Raw genomic sequence first — 13,804 nt, 5'->3', positions numbered from 1 at the left:
TCACTGATTTGGAAGGAATAGTCCGTGTAGATGGAGACCACATGGCATTCTTCGTATACACACACGGATGTGCATAATATACTCACAGAATAGAATCTTGTTAGCGGGTTTCAAATGATTATCTCGCAGCTTAGATCGATCTGTCAGATACAAAAGCGACATTGAGCGACGATCGTCTTTCGAGTAAAAAAAAATCTCAGTTTTTTTTCTCTTGCAAATTACTTTGTCGTATTTGACAATTTAATCTAAAAAAAAAATATAAGATAAATATTTTAAACAATCGTGCGCATAATTTTTACAAATCTCTCGAAATATCTCTTTCTCGAGGAGGCGATGGGGGGAAAGGGGGGAACGTGGGAACAAAATCGAGGACAAAAAATTTGCGCGCGAGACAGAATGCGGATAAGATAAAATATATATGTATTTGATAAATTTCAATAGATCGTACGTTTCTGACTAGAAAACAGTGTCGCGCAATTTTCCGCTCGTTCAATCCTGTTTCACCGCGCGGTTTCTGTAATAAATCGCGGAGAACATGATGCTGGAACTCAGAAGCACCGAGATAACGAAGTTTCCCAGCAAGAGCACGTCGGCCGAGTCCATCCATATCGTAAACACCCTCGCTGGAAATTAGTAAATTAATTTAATTTTTTTTTTTTTTTGAGTACTGTGTGATATTTATTTTTTGTCTTATCATCATCATGTTCTTCAAAAAAAAAAAAAAAAATCAAAAACTTACTTAAGTTTGTGAAGGTAGATATGAACCACGTAAGAGGCGATACCGAGTCCGCGTTTTTGGCTCTGAGTATCGCTAGCAGCTGGACCATTTTACTGGAAGCGGAAATTGGAGTGCACATCGGCTAAAAAATTCAATTGCATTCTTCGTTAAAATTACGTCTCGCGAACGGTATTAGCGGGACGTTTTTTTTTTTTTTTTTTTTAATTGTTCTCATACTGACCGCCAAAAACGTAAGTACAATTTTTGGGATAATTTTCAACAACAAACAGCCAGTTAATTGAAAGTATATTACGGCGCACGCGAGAGACCACATGTTGAGCTTGTTCTTATACTTCAGTACGAAAAATATCAGTACGTATTCCTGCGCCAATATTATCGGATATTCCAAGTAAGACAGTACCGAATATCCATTAGTGTAATTGTAACCGGTCATCACGGTGTAACTGGAGACGAAAGAGAGAGTCAAGTTGATTATTTATTCTCCTTTCTCTCGAGAAAGGACTAAATTAAAAAAAAACAAAAGCAAAATAAAAAATTAACAAAGAATTATTGAAAAATTACCTCGTCAGTTCCAAAATCAGTCCCGTCATGGAAATTCCGTCGGTCGATTTCACGGAAATTAATTTCAATATTTGCGGAATTTTCAGCACGAAGCACATAGCTATTGTTATCAAACTCAGCAAATCCGCAAACTGTCGCAGCAACGTCATCGTTGTGTAATTTTCTTTGATTTGTTTCTTTTTTTTTTTTTTTTAACTTCTAATACACTCTTTACATATGTACATTCGACTCAATATAATATTGTTCTGTTTTACGTCATCCTATTTGTATTTGGATTATTTATTCCAAGAGCGAGGCGCGAAACTCGCTTGACACCTGTCAAGCACGACACAAAATCAATCAAAGAGTTCAAAAGGTCTTTTGCTCTGTCTATTATCTCACCGCGCTTGTGCAATCAGTCACGTTTCACCGCCGAGCTAAACTTGCCAAATCTCTTTCGGTCCGTCTTTGAGAACGTGTACACTCGTGTCGCGCGAGCTCCGCACATTGCCTCCTCCGAGCTCGACGAGAGACCAAATACCACATTGGTGTCGCTTTTACCCGGGGTCTCCTTCTTCCACCCTCATTCTCTTCTCTGCGCTCCTTCCTTCACTCCACCTGCGTGAAAAAAACACATATGTTATATTGCCTCCTACCGATTCCCACTCCCCTTCTTCCACCCGACCTTGCTCTCACCTTATACCCTTTTTTTTTTTTTTTACATTCACGATGAATGTGCGAATTATTGAACGGTGTTGTGTTTTTACCAAACGGGGTTCACGTAGAGTTCTGTATTACAGATCGATGGTAAACCCGAGGAAAGAACGTTGGCAGGACATTTTGCGCGGCGATATTGGTACGGCGTGTCGGGAGATCGAGGGATTTTAAAAGGGTCGCTTTCTCTCTCTCTCTCTCTCTCTCTCGAGATATCTCGATCTGTCGTCCTTCTCGTTCTCCCTTTTTTTGCAGCTAGCCGAGTGTGCGGAGAGAACGGGAGAGAGAAGAGGAAAACGAGAGTTCGAGGTTATGTGTTTGGAGGGTGACCGTTAAAATACCCCTCGGTCTCTTTCTGGCGAATCGAGGGTTGGTAACGCCGGTTGCCTAGGCGTGACGCTCCGGAACACGGCGAACCGGACCGAACCGAACATGGTGCGAGGCGAAACGTGAGGGTGCTCCGTGTTGTCTCGCAGATATCGATTGGAGCCCGGCGTGGGTCCGCGCGCGTCATGCGGCGATCATGAGCGGCAATACCCTTGCGCGACAAATTTACGACGAAGGTCCTGGACTCGCGAGCGTGCCGTGGCGGCCAATTTAGCGCGGAGGTAAGCGCTACGACGTCGCCGAGGCACCCGCCTCACTTCTGTCTCCGTGTCGAACCTGAAACGACACCGACGTCTATCTCTCGACGAGAGCGCGACGCGATTTTATATCAAACGCGGAATCAAATTCCCGTTCGCCGGGCGCAAGTTTCAGCCGCCGTTCGCCGAACGATTTCTCGTCGACAGAGATATTTCAGATTTAACGTGGCTAAAAAACGCCACGTTCCCACGTTCTCTTTCTTTCTCCTCGTGTCTTCGTCTTCCTCGGTCGTCCCGAACTGTCTCTCGACGTCGACATCCACACGCGAGTTTGGTCTCATTCGGCGGTCTCACGTCATCGAATCCGCAGTTTTGGTTAGCTGTCGAGTAAAAATGTTAATATATGCCAAAAATTCCAGTTAATTTATTAACAGATCCGGAGCCTGTTCGATAGAGTGCGATTCGCACGTAATGTGCAACACCGGAAAGTTTGTTTAATTGGTGGATTTTTTTTTTTTTTTTGATATGTCTGACTCTTTTATTGAGACCTTCAATGTGCTGCTGTGATCAAGGACAAAATGATTTAAAAGGATCAATTGTTATGATTCATATCTGTAGTTGCACGCATTTATATAAGGATTTAATCTGCGGTATATACACACGTGCGTCATTGAGAACTTACAAAATGCATTTTATCTTGTTTTGTATGATTGTAGGTTTGTCGACTGTGTTAATTTTGAAATAATTTATATTATTGCCGGGTTTCCTTAATAATGGACCATGCAAGAAGTACAAGTGAATGTATGAATATGGATATCGCAAAGCAGTCGTTTATCGCCTATAGCATCTTGTTCCAGGTTAAGTATCTACAGCGTAAATCTGAAAGATGAAGAAAATGTAAAAAAAAAAAAAAAAAAAATTAACATTCATGTTGTAAATTTGCAGGGAGCGATATGGAAATATAAAGACTTGCGTCTGCTGTAAACTTTTCAGTGCGCAGTTAAGCCAAACGAAATCTGAGATGGACTCCCCACCGTCATGTTCACTAAGCGCTGGGCCTCTCAGTGATCTTGGTAGCAGTGGTTTGGGGGGTTCAATTTCCAGTGATTCCGTTCGAGCGCATCTTGTGATGGAGGTAGTTTTGATTGCTTCGGATTTTGGAAAATTTTCAAATGTCATCAAAATTTTCATAACACGCGAAAACAACATCGCGAACAATACGAAAATGTAATGATAAAAATTTATTTCAGATGCAGGAAAGTGACATAGAGAGTAAATCTCTATCGCAAGATTCCTTTGATTATTCAGACGGCATGTGCGGCGAGAACTTCAACACTCTGAAGAAAGGCCCAGGTTGGGGCGACGGAGACGGCAAGTTGGAGGTTGAAGTGGTTGATGTTGCGATCAAACCCCCACCAGAATTTCAGGATAGTCCATCGCCACCGGACTCGGAGTCTCTATCGGCGCCGATTCTTAGCTACGCACGTCTGATGAGACGCAAAACGCCAAGTTGGATCGACGATTACGCTGAAAATCTGATGCAGTCAATAGTGGAAGAAGCATTAGCTATTTCTTGCCGTATCTCTTGGCCTGAGGGAAGAATTGCACAAGCGACAATCGCGATTCCAGTAGTGACGCGGGTCCAACAGACCAATCCTAAGCGTATGTGGGACTTGATAACGCCGCCGGTGTGTCAAAGTGCCGCTACCATCACCATCACTCCGTACAACACGCTAAACCGACCGAACTCACGGTGCTCCCTGGCCTCCTCGCGGTTGTCCAGCTCGCACAATTCTATCAACACTACCGGACTCGGTCACAAAGTCGATGACAGTAGCTTTATCACGTCCGCAATGTCGCACGACGTATTGACTACCAGCGAGATCAGCGACATGTACAACGTGCCGTTTGATTCGGACATCTACACGGTGCCGATTGACGTGGTGCGACCGTTGCACGATTTGCGGACCCCGCAACGGCCTAAACGGCATCGGCATCATCGCAAAAGACGGCGAAATGTTTCCGCGAGTTCGCAGAGCGAGCTGGAAGCGCACATCCAGCAAGCGCGCCATTATTGCGGCAAGTCCCGTGCCATCACGCATGTGATTAAATCGCAGCGTTTGCTGGCTGACGTGTGCTGCAACGAGGGCAATCCCGGTATCGGTAATAGTGGCGGTGGTGGCGGCGGTGGCACTGGCGGGAGCGGCGGTGGCAAACGGCACAGTGTGCCGGGTACTTCTGGTCGTCACAGTGTCAGAACATCGAACGGTCACGCTCACAATATCGGCGAGCCGATTCACATGACGTTGCACGAGGTGCGACAGTACCTGCAGACGCTGTACTCGAGCTCGAGCGATTCCAGCGAGAACAAGATCAAGCGAGACAAAGCACCGATGCTAGGTCATACACCGGTGCATCTGGCTGCTACACCCAAACCTCTTAGTGTAAATAATAATAATAGGTGGGTGCAAAAGCTTTTTAAGAAAAGTATATTATTTTCTTCTTGTTTGGAGAAAAATAATTTGCTTATTATTCTACAAAAGTCATAATCAGGTTTTACGGTTAAATTTTACGTTTCAATATAGATTTTCCATTATTGCTAAATTGATGTTAAAATAGCGATTTAACAGTATATTTATAAATAATCTATATATCTATAAATAATCTCTAATGAGATATTTAATAAATAGGTATAATAATAACGCGCACATAGACTCGTCCACGGACACGCCGGTGTCCAACAAGAGCACCAGCAACGGGCTGATGATTCATCATCACAACAATAATAACAATCACAACAATAATTCCAATAATGCGAAAAAGCACAAGAGGAACGCGTTCGTCGGTATCAGGCACAAAAAAGCCCGCGACGAATCGCACAAGGAAAAGAGCGAATCCGAGCGGGAAAAAATGAAGAAGAGCCAGCGTAATTTCTCATTGAATCTCAAACAGACGCTTTGCAACATCTTTCGATTTCGACGGCTGGGGTCGCCGGATCACTTTGTGGAGAAACGTAACAGCATCGTGCAAGGAGAGATCGTCGAGGAGGAGGAGAGCGTCGATTCCGATCAACATGCGAACAACAACAATACCGCTACGTCTGAGACGGAGCCGTCCGCGCAGAAGTTGCCGTTCTTCAAACGCGCCTTGCCACCTCTACCGAAGAGTAACAGTCAAGTGGGCGTAGAACAGGCGGAGGAAGCCCTCACGGCAATGGCGCCCAAGTGCGAGTCTCCGAGCTCGGTGCAACAACAAGTCCCGCCGTCCATCGCGCGACCCGAAGAGGAGACCGTAGAGGATACCAGTATGGACTTTGCCGCCAGTATTGAGAAAGTGAAGGATGTAAGATTTTCTTTCTTATAGAGCACTTGAGTGTCGAAAACATTCATATATATTTTATTTTTAAGTAATATTTCTTTTTTAATATAGTACGGATGGTACTGGGGACCCATATCCGGCGAAGCAGCGGAGAAAATATTGTCCAATGAGCCGGACGGCTCGTTCATCGTACGGGACAGTAGCGATGATCACTATATCTTCTCTTTGTCGTTCAGACTCAACAGTTGCGTGCGACACGTAAGAATAGAACATGATCAGGGTAAGTTTTATTACGTGCAAAATTTTGTTTTCAAAGCCGGTGTTCTAAATACGTTCATTTTAAATTGATTTCTTTCGATGGCAGGTAATTTCAGCTTTGGCAGTTGCACCAAGTTCAAGTCACACACGATTGTTGATTTCATTGAGAACGCGGTCGAGCACTCACGTAGCGGTCGCTACCTCTTCTTCCTGCACCGCCGACCGGTCTTGGGTCCAATGCGAGTGCAACTGCTCCATCCAGTATCGCGTTTCAAGCAAGTGCAAAGTTTGCAGCACACCTGCAGATTTGTTATTCTGAAAATGGTGCGTAGGGATTTGATACCGACATTGCCGCTACCTCGCCGGCTTATTGACTATCTAAGCACGCCGCATTACTACAGCGAGCAACTCGCGGCCGAGCAAGACGACCGAGCCGAGTCACCGGTCAGTTCGTCGACCGGTGAACTCGAAAAGATCTGCTTCACACCGCAAGGCCTCTCGTGAGGCACAGCTGTGTGATTGTTTTCCTCCAATCTGCTCCCTGTACAGACACTCGCGTTGAACGCCGGCACCGACTTTAGCGCGAATTTAACTCACAGGTTAATTGAATTTTCAACAAAACATAAGTTTTTGTTCAACTTAAACTTGTTGACGCTCAAGAATTCAATAGTTACTTGAGCAAAGTTCTGCTTGAACGCGGAATTTTGTCTTTGTGACTTTGGATGACTGACGCGTGCAATAATTTATTTTCATAATATAATTATTATTTTGCTTAAGTACGAGAATCTTTTTATTATACTTGTACACATTGTATAATCAAAGTTTTATCTATCGTGCAACAATTTAATTTTGTTATTTGTTCGTTACATAATCAATGGTTTAATTAATTATTGCAGTAACTCGCATCAATTAAATTTTTTATGGAAGTTTTACTTACATTTTATTAAAACTTTGATTTTTTGACGTAATTAAGCTTTTACTTGCGTCAACATAACATAATATAAAGTTAACAATTTTGCTGTGATTTTGATTTTGACGACGCGTATCGATTCGTAAAACAAATATTGTTAAATGTCAATGCAAAAAAAAAAAAAAAACAAAAAAACAAAATAGGAAAATTTAGTGTGTACCGTATATCTAGAGCTGCAATATCATTGTTCGTGTGTGTATTTCAAATTACCTAATTTAATCGAAAAAAAGAACAATCGATTTTTTCGCGCTTTCCGACAGAACTAGCGAATTGCCTAAATGTTGTTTGCGACACTTACAAAATATTTGTATCTCCTTTCTGAACAAGAATAAGATTTGTATTGTGGAACTTGCGTTGCTTAATCATACTACAAATTTGAAAAGAGTGCGTGTGCCATACACACATTTTTGCGAGAATTTTTGGTCTGCTTTTACGAATCGATCATGTGAAATTAGTGAAAGTGGTCTCTCCATTACAAAAGCTCTTACATGTACATATATATAACCAAAGGGAATTCTGGCAATATGTAAAGGGTTTAGCTATAAAAAAAAATAAAAAAAAAATAATAAAAAAAAAAAAAAATATGTAATGCACAATTTTCAGCATTGCATTGATTTCTTGTTCGTTTGACTAGCTAATTTTAAAACTAATTAATATTTAATTGAACGCGGGAACTAGTGAAACGTATTAGTGACTGGTGCTATGTGAAATTGAATATTACAATAATAACTTTTCATTTAGAGTATTCGTGGTTTTATACTTGAGGTTTCAAGTCAAACAAGACACTCGTCGAGAAATCAATCGGGCCGTAGGGAAAATATCAGAATCGAATAATTATTTTTGTATTTTCATTGTAATTTCTTACGAATAATTTTATTGTTTTATTTCTATGTATGTTTTCTCGAGGGAAAACTGAAAAAGTGACATAAATTTTCCAAAACTTTTTTTGGAGAAGTCGAGAAATTTACTCCGACCAATTTTCATCCTTCAATATTTCCTAGAGCTTAAATAACGTGGCATTAGTATATTGGATCTTTTCCAAAAAGCAAGTTTTTCCTCTCGCAATTTGTAGCCGAGTGTCGTGAGAGAAGATATGTTTTACGTAAAAGTCCTCTGTTTTTATTTTAATTTTTGTTTCTGCTTTCTTTTTCGTATATATTACATTGACATCGAGAAGTGGTTTGTTAACTGAGTTTTTGAGATATATATATATATATATATGATATACGGATATAAGTAGGTTTAATCAGAAAGTGTGTCGTTTGGAATTCGGATTTTTGCGCTTTGGTAAAGTGACACGCACACATACATACACACATACATACGCATGCACTACACAAAAACGCATGTATACGCGTACATGGACAAATTTTATATCCACCAGGTAGATTTTACAATTACACGATTACTATTAATATTAACGAGATCGTCCAGGGAAAGTCCTTCGTGGAATGTGTAAGGCATGTGCATATAGTTAATAATGGCACAATACCTCATAGTCACAGAAGGAGGTATATATATACATATAAAGCAGAATTAGTAAGGTTTTATAATGAACATATTTACGTGGGCATATACATACATATATATATATATATATATATATACATATATATAAATATATGTGTATATATATATATATAAAAGTTGGGCGCACAACACATAGACACACACAAAATAAACACAGGGAGAAAGAAAGAGCGCATATGTGTGAAAGAGAGAGCGAGAGAGACTTGCGTCCTCGTCTGTGAAAAAATTCTAGTTGTTATATAATGGAGCGTGTCTTATTTAATAAGATTATGTTTTAAGAGTCAGTTGCATTAACAGACTTGGTTAATTGATAGAAGTAGAAATAGAAAAAAAGTTTCCATTAAATTTAATAAATGTTAATTAACTTACGTTATTCAAATCAATTATGTTAAAATATGTTTAAATTTTAAGTAATTTAATTAGTATTAAGTATTTTAAGTAAGGTAACTCTTATTTGTTTATTAAATTGATCAATTAGAATTATATATTTTACAAAATAGGTTTTAATCAAGAACCGGTAAAGCTAATGTTAGTGCAATTTTAGATCTTTAACGTTTAGTTCAAATTAATATCTTGGTTAATTGCTTACAAATATAGTAGCCCTAGCCAATAATGTGTAAATAAAGAATGTTTATTTAATCGCAGATAAACGCTACGATCGGATGTTAACCAGAGTTGGTGCAACTGGCTCTAAAAAATTAATTGTAAGAACAGACAGCGTTCTGCGCCAAGCGGGAGCCCTCGAAGGCTGCGACGTGTCCAAGACTGAAGAGAATATTCGTCTTTGTCAAGTACGAACTCGCGTGACAAGCACGCAAACCGTGCAGCAAAATCGAAGCGTGCTATTTTTGAGACTAAAACAATCGGCATTGAAATGAGATAAGAAACTTCGAATTCTCGCATTCGTTAAACGTAATTAGCGACACGTTCGCAGTCCGAGCGAGACTCGTCCAAGTAGCTCAAATCCCCGTCTTCGTTATTGTCGATCACAAATACTGCGTGTGAATTAGGGAAGTGTACGTGTCAAATGTTTTTGTATATTTGTAACATTTGTGATCGTCGGCACTGGCGAGGTGCGATTGCTTTTGAATGTACACTTCTTTCAGCGAAATGTGATATTACTGATAAACGGACGGACGTGCGAGTGATTAAAAATCAGTCTCGCGTCGAGCGAAACACATTTACAAACTTTTTAAGACGAATCGAATGTTCGCGTAAGGAATATATCCCGACACTCTCTGTTGCGCGCGTATATAAATCTTGTGCTCTAAGTTCTCCGACTAAACTAGTAATAAAATATTTAATGCTTAAATCTGCGGGATAATTATAAGCGCGAAAGAAAAAAAAAACGAGAAGCTTTCCGATTCTGGTTGTGAGAAATGCTTGTAAAAATTCGTTCCGATATCCGATCGAGAGATCCAAGTTGGATCCAGAGATCGGTGATACAATCGCTTGGCACAGAATGTAAATGCAACAAAATTTGCATCCTCTCTCGTATGCCAAAGTATATGCAGCTGTATCCAGAGTACAACATCTGTGCGATCTCGCGTCGAACGTACAAAGTTTTTTATTGTTGTAACTGTTTTTTTTTTTTTTTTTTTTTTTTAATTCACACACAAGTTTAGTATCGTGTACGAATTTTTGTGTGTTCCCCGTTTAGATAGAAATATTCGAAGTTTGCGAAAGAAAACAAAATTGTTTTACGGAGTAACGTTGGTCAAGGAGATTGAAAAACTTGATAGAGAAACTCACGAGATGTTGTACTTCGGCTGTACAAACCCCAGTTAACATAAAAAAAATCTTATTTATGAATAATTGCTGAATGCTAGTCACAAATACCGCATTTTCTTTTTAGTTGGACTTCAGTATTGTTTACTAATAAAATATCAATTACCATGCGAAGTTTTTTCTATTTATTCTAACGTTTTTGATCCAAGAACAAAGGAAGAAAGTGAACAGGGAAGTGAGCAAGGAACAAGCGAGTGTACTTTTTAAAGTTTTGAGTGCGAAAGGAGAGAGCGAAAAAAAAAAAAAAAAGATGAAGTTTTGTCACTGATTCAAGTTCTGCCGAATTGGCAAAAAAAAAAAAAACCTCTTCAGTTGTGCTTCTTGTGCGTATAATCTAGACACGAACGGACTCAATAAAATCTATAATCACTTTAAAACATAGACTTGTTTGATCCTTGATGTCAGATCCACAATTCGATCGCAATGATCAATTATCGTATACGATAATATAAAGTGTATTAATTGATTTATTCTAGTCTAACGTGCGGGGTGTTTTGCGCAAAGCAATTTTTGACGCCAGTATCTGAGAGAATGCGAGTTAAATTCACTGCGTGAAAAATCTTCTCGAAAAGAATTTTATTCTTAAAACTTTCTTAAAAATCCAATCGCTTTCTTTTCAACTAAATCGTTTGATCGCTTTGAATTACGTCGCTTTAGGCGAGATACCCCGCATTTTTGTCACCAAGTTCGATTGTTATCAGAGTGGAATGTGCACGATAATCAGACGTCTGCTGTGGATGTTTTGATTTTGTACATATAATGCGACAAATTTATATACGTTCCGGAATTTCTACTGCAATCGCGCGTCGATATTTCTCTCGATCGACGCTCATCATTCTGTAGAAATAACAGTAGGAGTAACAGACTGCGAGTTTAGCTCGTTTTCTTTTGTTTTGTGTTAATAAAAATCATGAGTTTTCTGACAAACATTTTCAGTGAGAGAATACAAATAACTGCTCCGCTTGTTATTTTGTAAACACACACGCGTAATACACACATCTTTGTAAAATATTATATAAATATCATTATTTTTAATTTTTATATCCTCTTTTCACAGAGAAAGGATATATATTCAAATATATTAGTCGATTAATTAGTATTAAGTTTCTCACCGATGTAAATTTACAACGCGGTTATATAACGTAAAAACCACACAACACCTGCGAAAAAAATGTGATAATTACTTTAACATCGCTGTAGAGTAATTCGTGGGATCAGTTGGTAATTTTAAGTGCTAACACTTAAACGCGTCAATCACGCATCCAAACATAAGAAGTGAATCCTGTCCTTCGTTATCGGTTTGTCACGATGGAATGGTATATGTAAGCGTATGAGGTAACAGCATACGTATTTGATTACCCATGTTTGTACTGCAATGTTGAAACTAAAATACATTTTTTGAGATTAACATCCGCTGATTTTTGTAACGCTCGAAAACACCAAAGAAAGAATCAGAGAATCTCTTCTAAGTTTAATATTTAATATAAATAATCAACAAAATATGTTGAAGGAGAAATAATAATTAACAAGATTGTGATGTGCTACACACAGATAAAAATTTTATTACTTTACACAGGAAAGCGCTACTCAGTCGCATAAACGTAACAGTTGTCATATTTTTTTCTTCCTTCTCTTATTTAATAAATTTATTTTATCACTTTGCTCTAAGGCGGAATACCCAGAGTCTTTCTCACTAGCTTCTGTGCTATTCTCTCAAATTCGCTGCGATCTTCTCGCCACATTTTAGCCGCATCTACATTGGCTCCACTTTCGTCATTCGGCTCTGCCAACATACTTACCACACTCAACAATATCTTCTCCACACTTTGTACCGGACTCCATCTTTCCGCACTGCTTTCGTAACCCATTGGATCATCACCAGGAGCATGTAATATACTTATACAAACTCTTCCATCTGCATATACTAGGTAGAAAGAACACAATCAGAAAATTGAATCAATTTAACCAGAGGTCTCTTCTAAATTTTATCGTGTAAAATCTTACTGTTAGGATGAAACATCTCACAGGTGAACTGCATCTTTGGAGGACTCAATGGATAATCTGGAGGAAATATTAACTTTGCTGGGAACACTCCACCCTCAAAACATGTTCCTTCTGGTCCACTAAAAATTCAACATCAATATCAAGACTGGGATTTAAACAATCATTGGTAAATTACTACAAGTTTCGTCTCAACCGTATAAACAAGTGTTGTTTATTCATTATCATGTAACATTACATTGCATTGAAATGTAAACAATATGTATGTATTTAAGTCTCTTAGATTAATAAAATTATGCACCAAAATGAGGCACAACAAATAGCACATCACACAATCAAAATATTCTGAAGAAACAATATTAACAACTCACGTAATGAGAGCCTCCCATTCAAAGAAGTTTTCTTCGTTAATCGGGCCGGCTATAATACCCTCAGGTGGATTCAAGGTTAGCTCTGCAAGTTCATGACATATGACCAAGTATATAGACCAGATATTAATAATCCACAGGAAAGATGTCACAAAAAACAAGGAAAACTTTATGTAATAATATCGCTAAGCAAACTAATACGCTACCGTAATGTACTGAGAAACTCATAAAAAAAAAGTCGAATTTTACGTTTATATTCTGCCATCAGTCGTCTGAGAGCTGAACCCGCCATCGTTTCTTTTTATCGCGTAATCCGTCAGCTTCTTGAAATGTCAAATAGACGAAGACCTTCCTCGATCTGACAGTTTCTCTTAGAACCTTAACCTCAAACAACAGTTACACACAACAGTTGCGGTCATCCTATAGGATGCGATTCATTTTAGCGTCACATAAGAGCTCAGAGATTACTCCATCTCTGAGGTTTATAAATTTTATTGTGCACTTTTCACAGCAAAAAAATAATTGGCTTGAAGTGAATAGACAAATATACAAAAATATAATCACCCCGATGTACTGACTTTCTCTTTAATAGGGCTGTGACCCGATATTCACCGTCAGTACTAAAAATCTATATTTCACGTCACACGTGCTATAGATTTTTAGTACTGACGGGATTACGTCCCAAAATACTACCTTGATTAAAATGCTATATTTTACGTCACGTGTATTATAGGTTTTAATTACTAAGGTAGGATTTTTGGAACGTACCCCAGTTAACATCGGAACGAAGTCTATAGGCGATTTTTGGCGATCGTATGGTACATATACCAAAGTGTACCAAACTATAATTTGAAGTCACTCGAACTATAGTTTGGTACACTTTGGTATACGTACACCATACGATCGCCAAAAATCGCCTTATATAGGCTGTATTACAATTACATCTTAGCCACTAAAGCCGAAAATGTACAAGCACACACTTTTGAACGCGAAA

General features: G+C 39.0%; 3 protein-coding genes across 7 annotated transcripts; 1 reads left to right on the top strand and 2 right to left on the bottom strand.

Moving 5' to 3' along the window:
- Positions 1-7: 7 nt before the first annotated feature.
- On the bottom strand, positions 8-1,994 carry LOC109858974 (PQ-loop repeat-containing protein 3). 4 transcript variants are annotated; one of them, XM_020436743.1, is made up of 5 exons: positions 1,301-1,928; positions 960-1,182; positions 740-860; positions 449-623; positions 8-245 (listed from the first exon to the last, which is right to left on the bottom strand). In XM_020436743.1, exons 1-4 carry the CDS (start codon positions 1,447-1,449, stop codon positions 490-492), a joined length of 627 nt encoding a protein of 208 aa, XP_020292332.1. In that variant the 5' UTR covers positions 1,450-1,928; the 3' UTR covers positions 8-245; positions 449-489. The 4 variants fall into 4 exon arrangements, with proteins under 4 accessions (XP_020292332.1, XP_020292331.1, XP_020292333.1 ...); XM_020436742.1 differs by lacking the exon at positions 8-245 and adding an exon at positions 1,976-1,994 and having other exon boundaries at positions 404-623; positions 1,301-1,897; XM_020436744.1 differs by lacking the exon at positions 8-245 and having other exon boundaries at positions 404-623; positions 1,301-1,615; positions 1,682-1,928.
- Positions 1,995-2,433: 439 nt separating this feature from the next.
- LOC109858975 lies at positions 2,434-7,061 on the top strand. Of its 2 annotated transcripts, none has more exons than XM_020436745.1 (7): positions 2,434-2,601; positions 3,294-3,434; positions 3,523-3,712; positions 3,828-5,038; positions 5,268-5,919; positions 6,007-6,175; positions 6,260-7,061. In XM_020436745.1, exons 3-7 carry the CDS (start codon positions 3,599-3,601, stop codon positions 6,655-6,657), a joined length of 2,544 nt encoding a protein of 847 aa, XP_020292334.1. In that variant the 5' UTR covers positions 2,434-2,601; positions 3,294-3,434; positions 3,523-3,598; the 3' UTR covers positions 6,658-7,061. The 2 variants fall into 2 exon arrangements, with proteins under 2 accessions (XP_020292334.1, XP_020292335.1); XM_020436746.1 differs by lacking the exon at positions 2,434-2,601 and adding an exon at positions 2,936-2,952.
- A 4,919-nt stretch (positions 7,062-11,980) lies between these two features.
- On the bottom strand, positions 11,981-13,481 carry LOC109858957 (ubiquitin-conjugating enzyme E2 G2). The gene is made up of 4 exons (XM_020436704.1): positions 13,060-13,481; positions 12,814-12,895; positions 12,446-12,564; positions 11,981-12,365 (listed from the first exon to the last, which is right to left on the bottom strand). Exons 1-4 carry the CDS (start codon positions 13,100-13,102, stop codon positions 12,106-12,108), a joined length of 504 nt encoding a protein of 167 aa, XP_020292293.1. The 5' UTR covers positions 13,103-13,481; the 3' UTR covers positions 11,981-12,105.
- Positions 13,482-13,804: the final 323 nt, after the last annotated feature.

The sequence above is a fragment of the Pseudomyrmex gracilis genome, unplaced genomic scaffold (assembly GCF_002006095.1).
Source record: "Pseudomyrmex gracilis isolate BER0280 unplaced genomic scaffold, ASM200609v1 scaffold_231, whole genome shotgun sequence".
Classification (NCBI taxonomy): Eukaryota; Metazoa; Arthropoda; class Insecta; order Hymenoptera; family Formicidae; genus Pseudomyrmex; species Pseudomyrmex gracilis.
The sequence above is the reverse complement of the archived record's forward strand: the minus strand, read 5'-3'. Positions and strand labels throughout refer to the sequence as shown.

Bases quoted from the DNA above. Each gene is read 5' to 3' on its own strand.
- LOC109858974 (XM_020436742.1), bottom strand. From the start codon at position 1,449: ATGACGTTGCTGCGACAGTTTGCGGATTTGCTGAGTTTGATAACAATA. The intron at 1,183-1,300 runs GTAATTTTTCAA...TTTCGTCTCCAG, and splicing joins CTGATTTTGGAACTGACGAG to TTACACCGTGATGACCGGTT. The intron at 624-739 runs GTAAGTTTTTGA...ACTAATTTCCAG, and splicing joins ATCTACCTTCACAAACTTAA to CGAGGGTGTTTACGATATGG.
- LOC109858975 (XM_020436745.1), top strand. From the start codon at position 3,599: ATGGACTCCCCACCGTCATGTTCACTAAGCGCTGGGCCTCTCAGTGAT. The intron at 3,713-3,827 runs GTAGTTTTGATT...AATTTATTTCAG, and splicing joins GAGCGCATCTTGTGATGGAG to ATGCAGGAAAGTGACATAGA. The intron at 6,176-6,259 runs GTAAGTTTTATT...TTTCGATGGCAG, and splicing joins AAGAATAGAACATGATCAGG to GTAATTTCAGCTTTGGCAGT.
- LOC109858957 (XM_020436704.1), bottom strand. From the start codon at position 13,102: ATGGCGGGTTCAGCTCTCAGACGACTGATGGCAGAATATAAAC. The intron at 12,896-13,059 runs GTAAAATTCGAC...ATGAACTTGCAG, and splicing joins ACTGATGGCAGAATATAAAC to AGCTAACCTTGAATCCACCT. The intron at 12,366-12,445 runs GTAAGATTTTAC...CTTTCTACCTAG, and splicing joins TGAGATGTTTCATCCTAACA to TATATGCAGATGGAAGAGTT.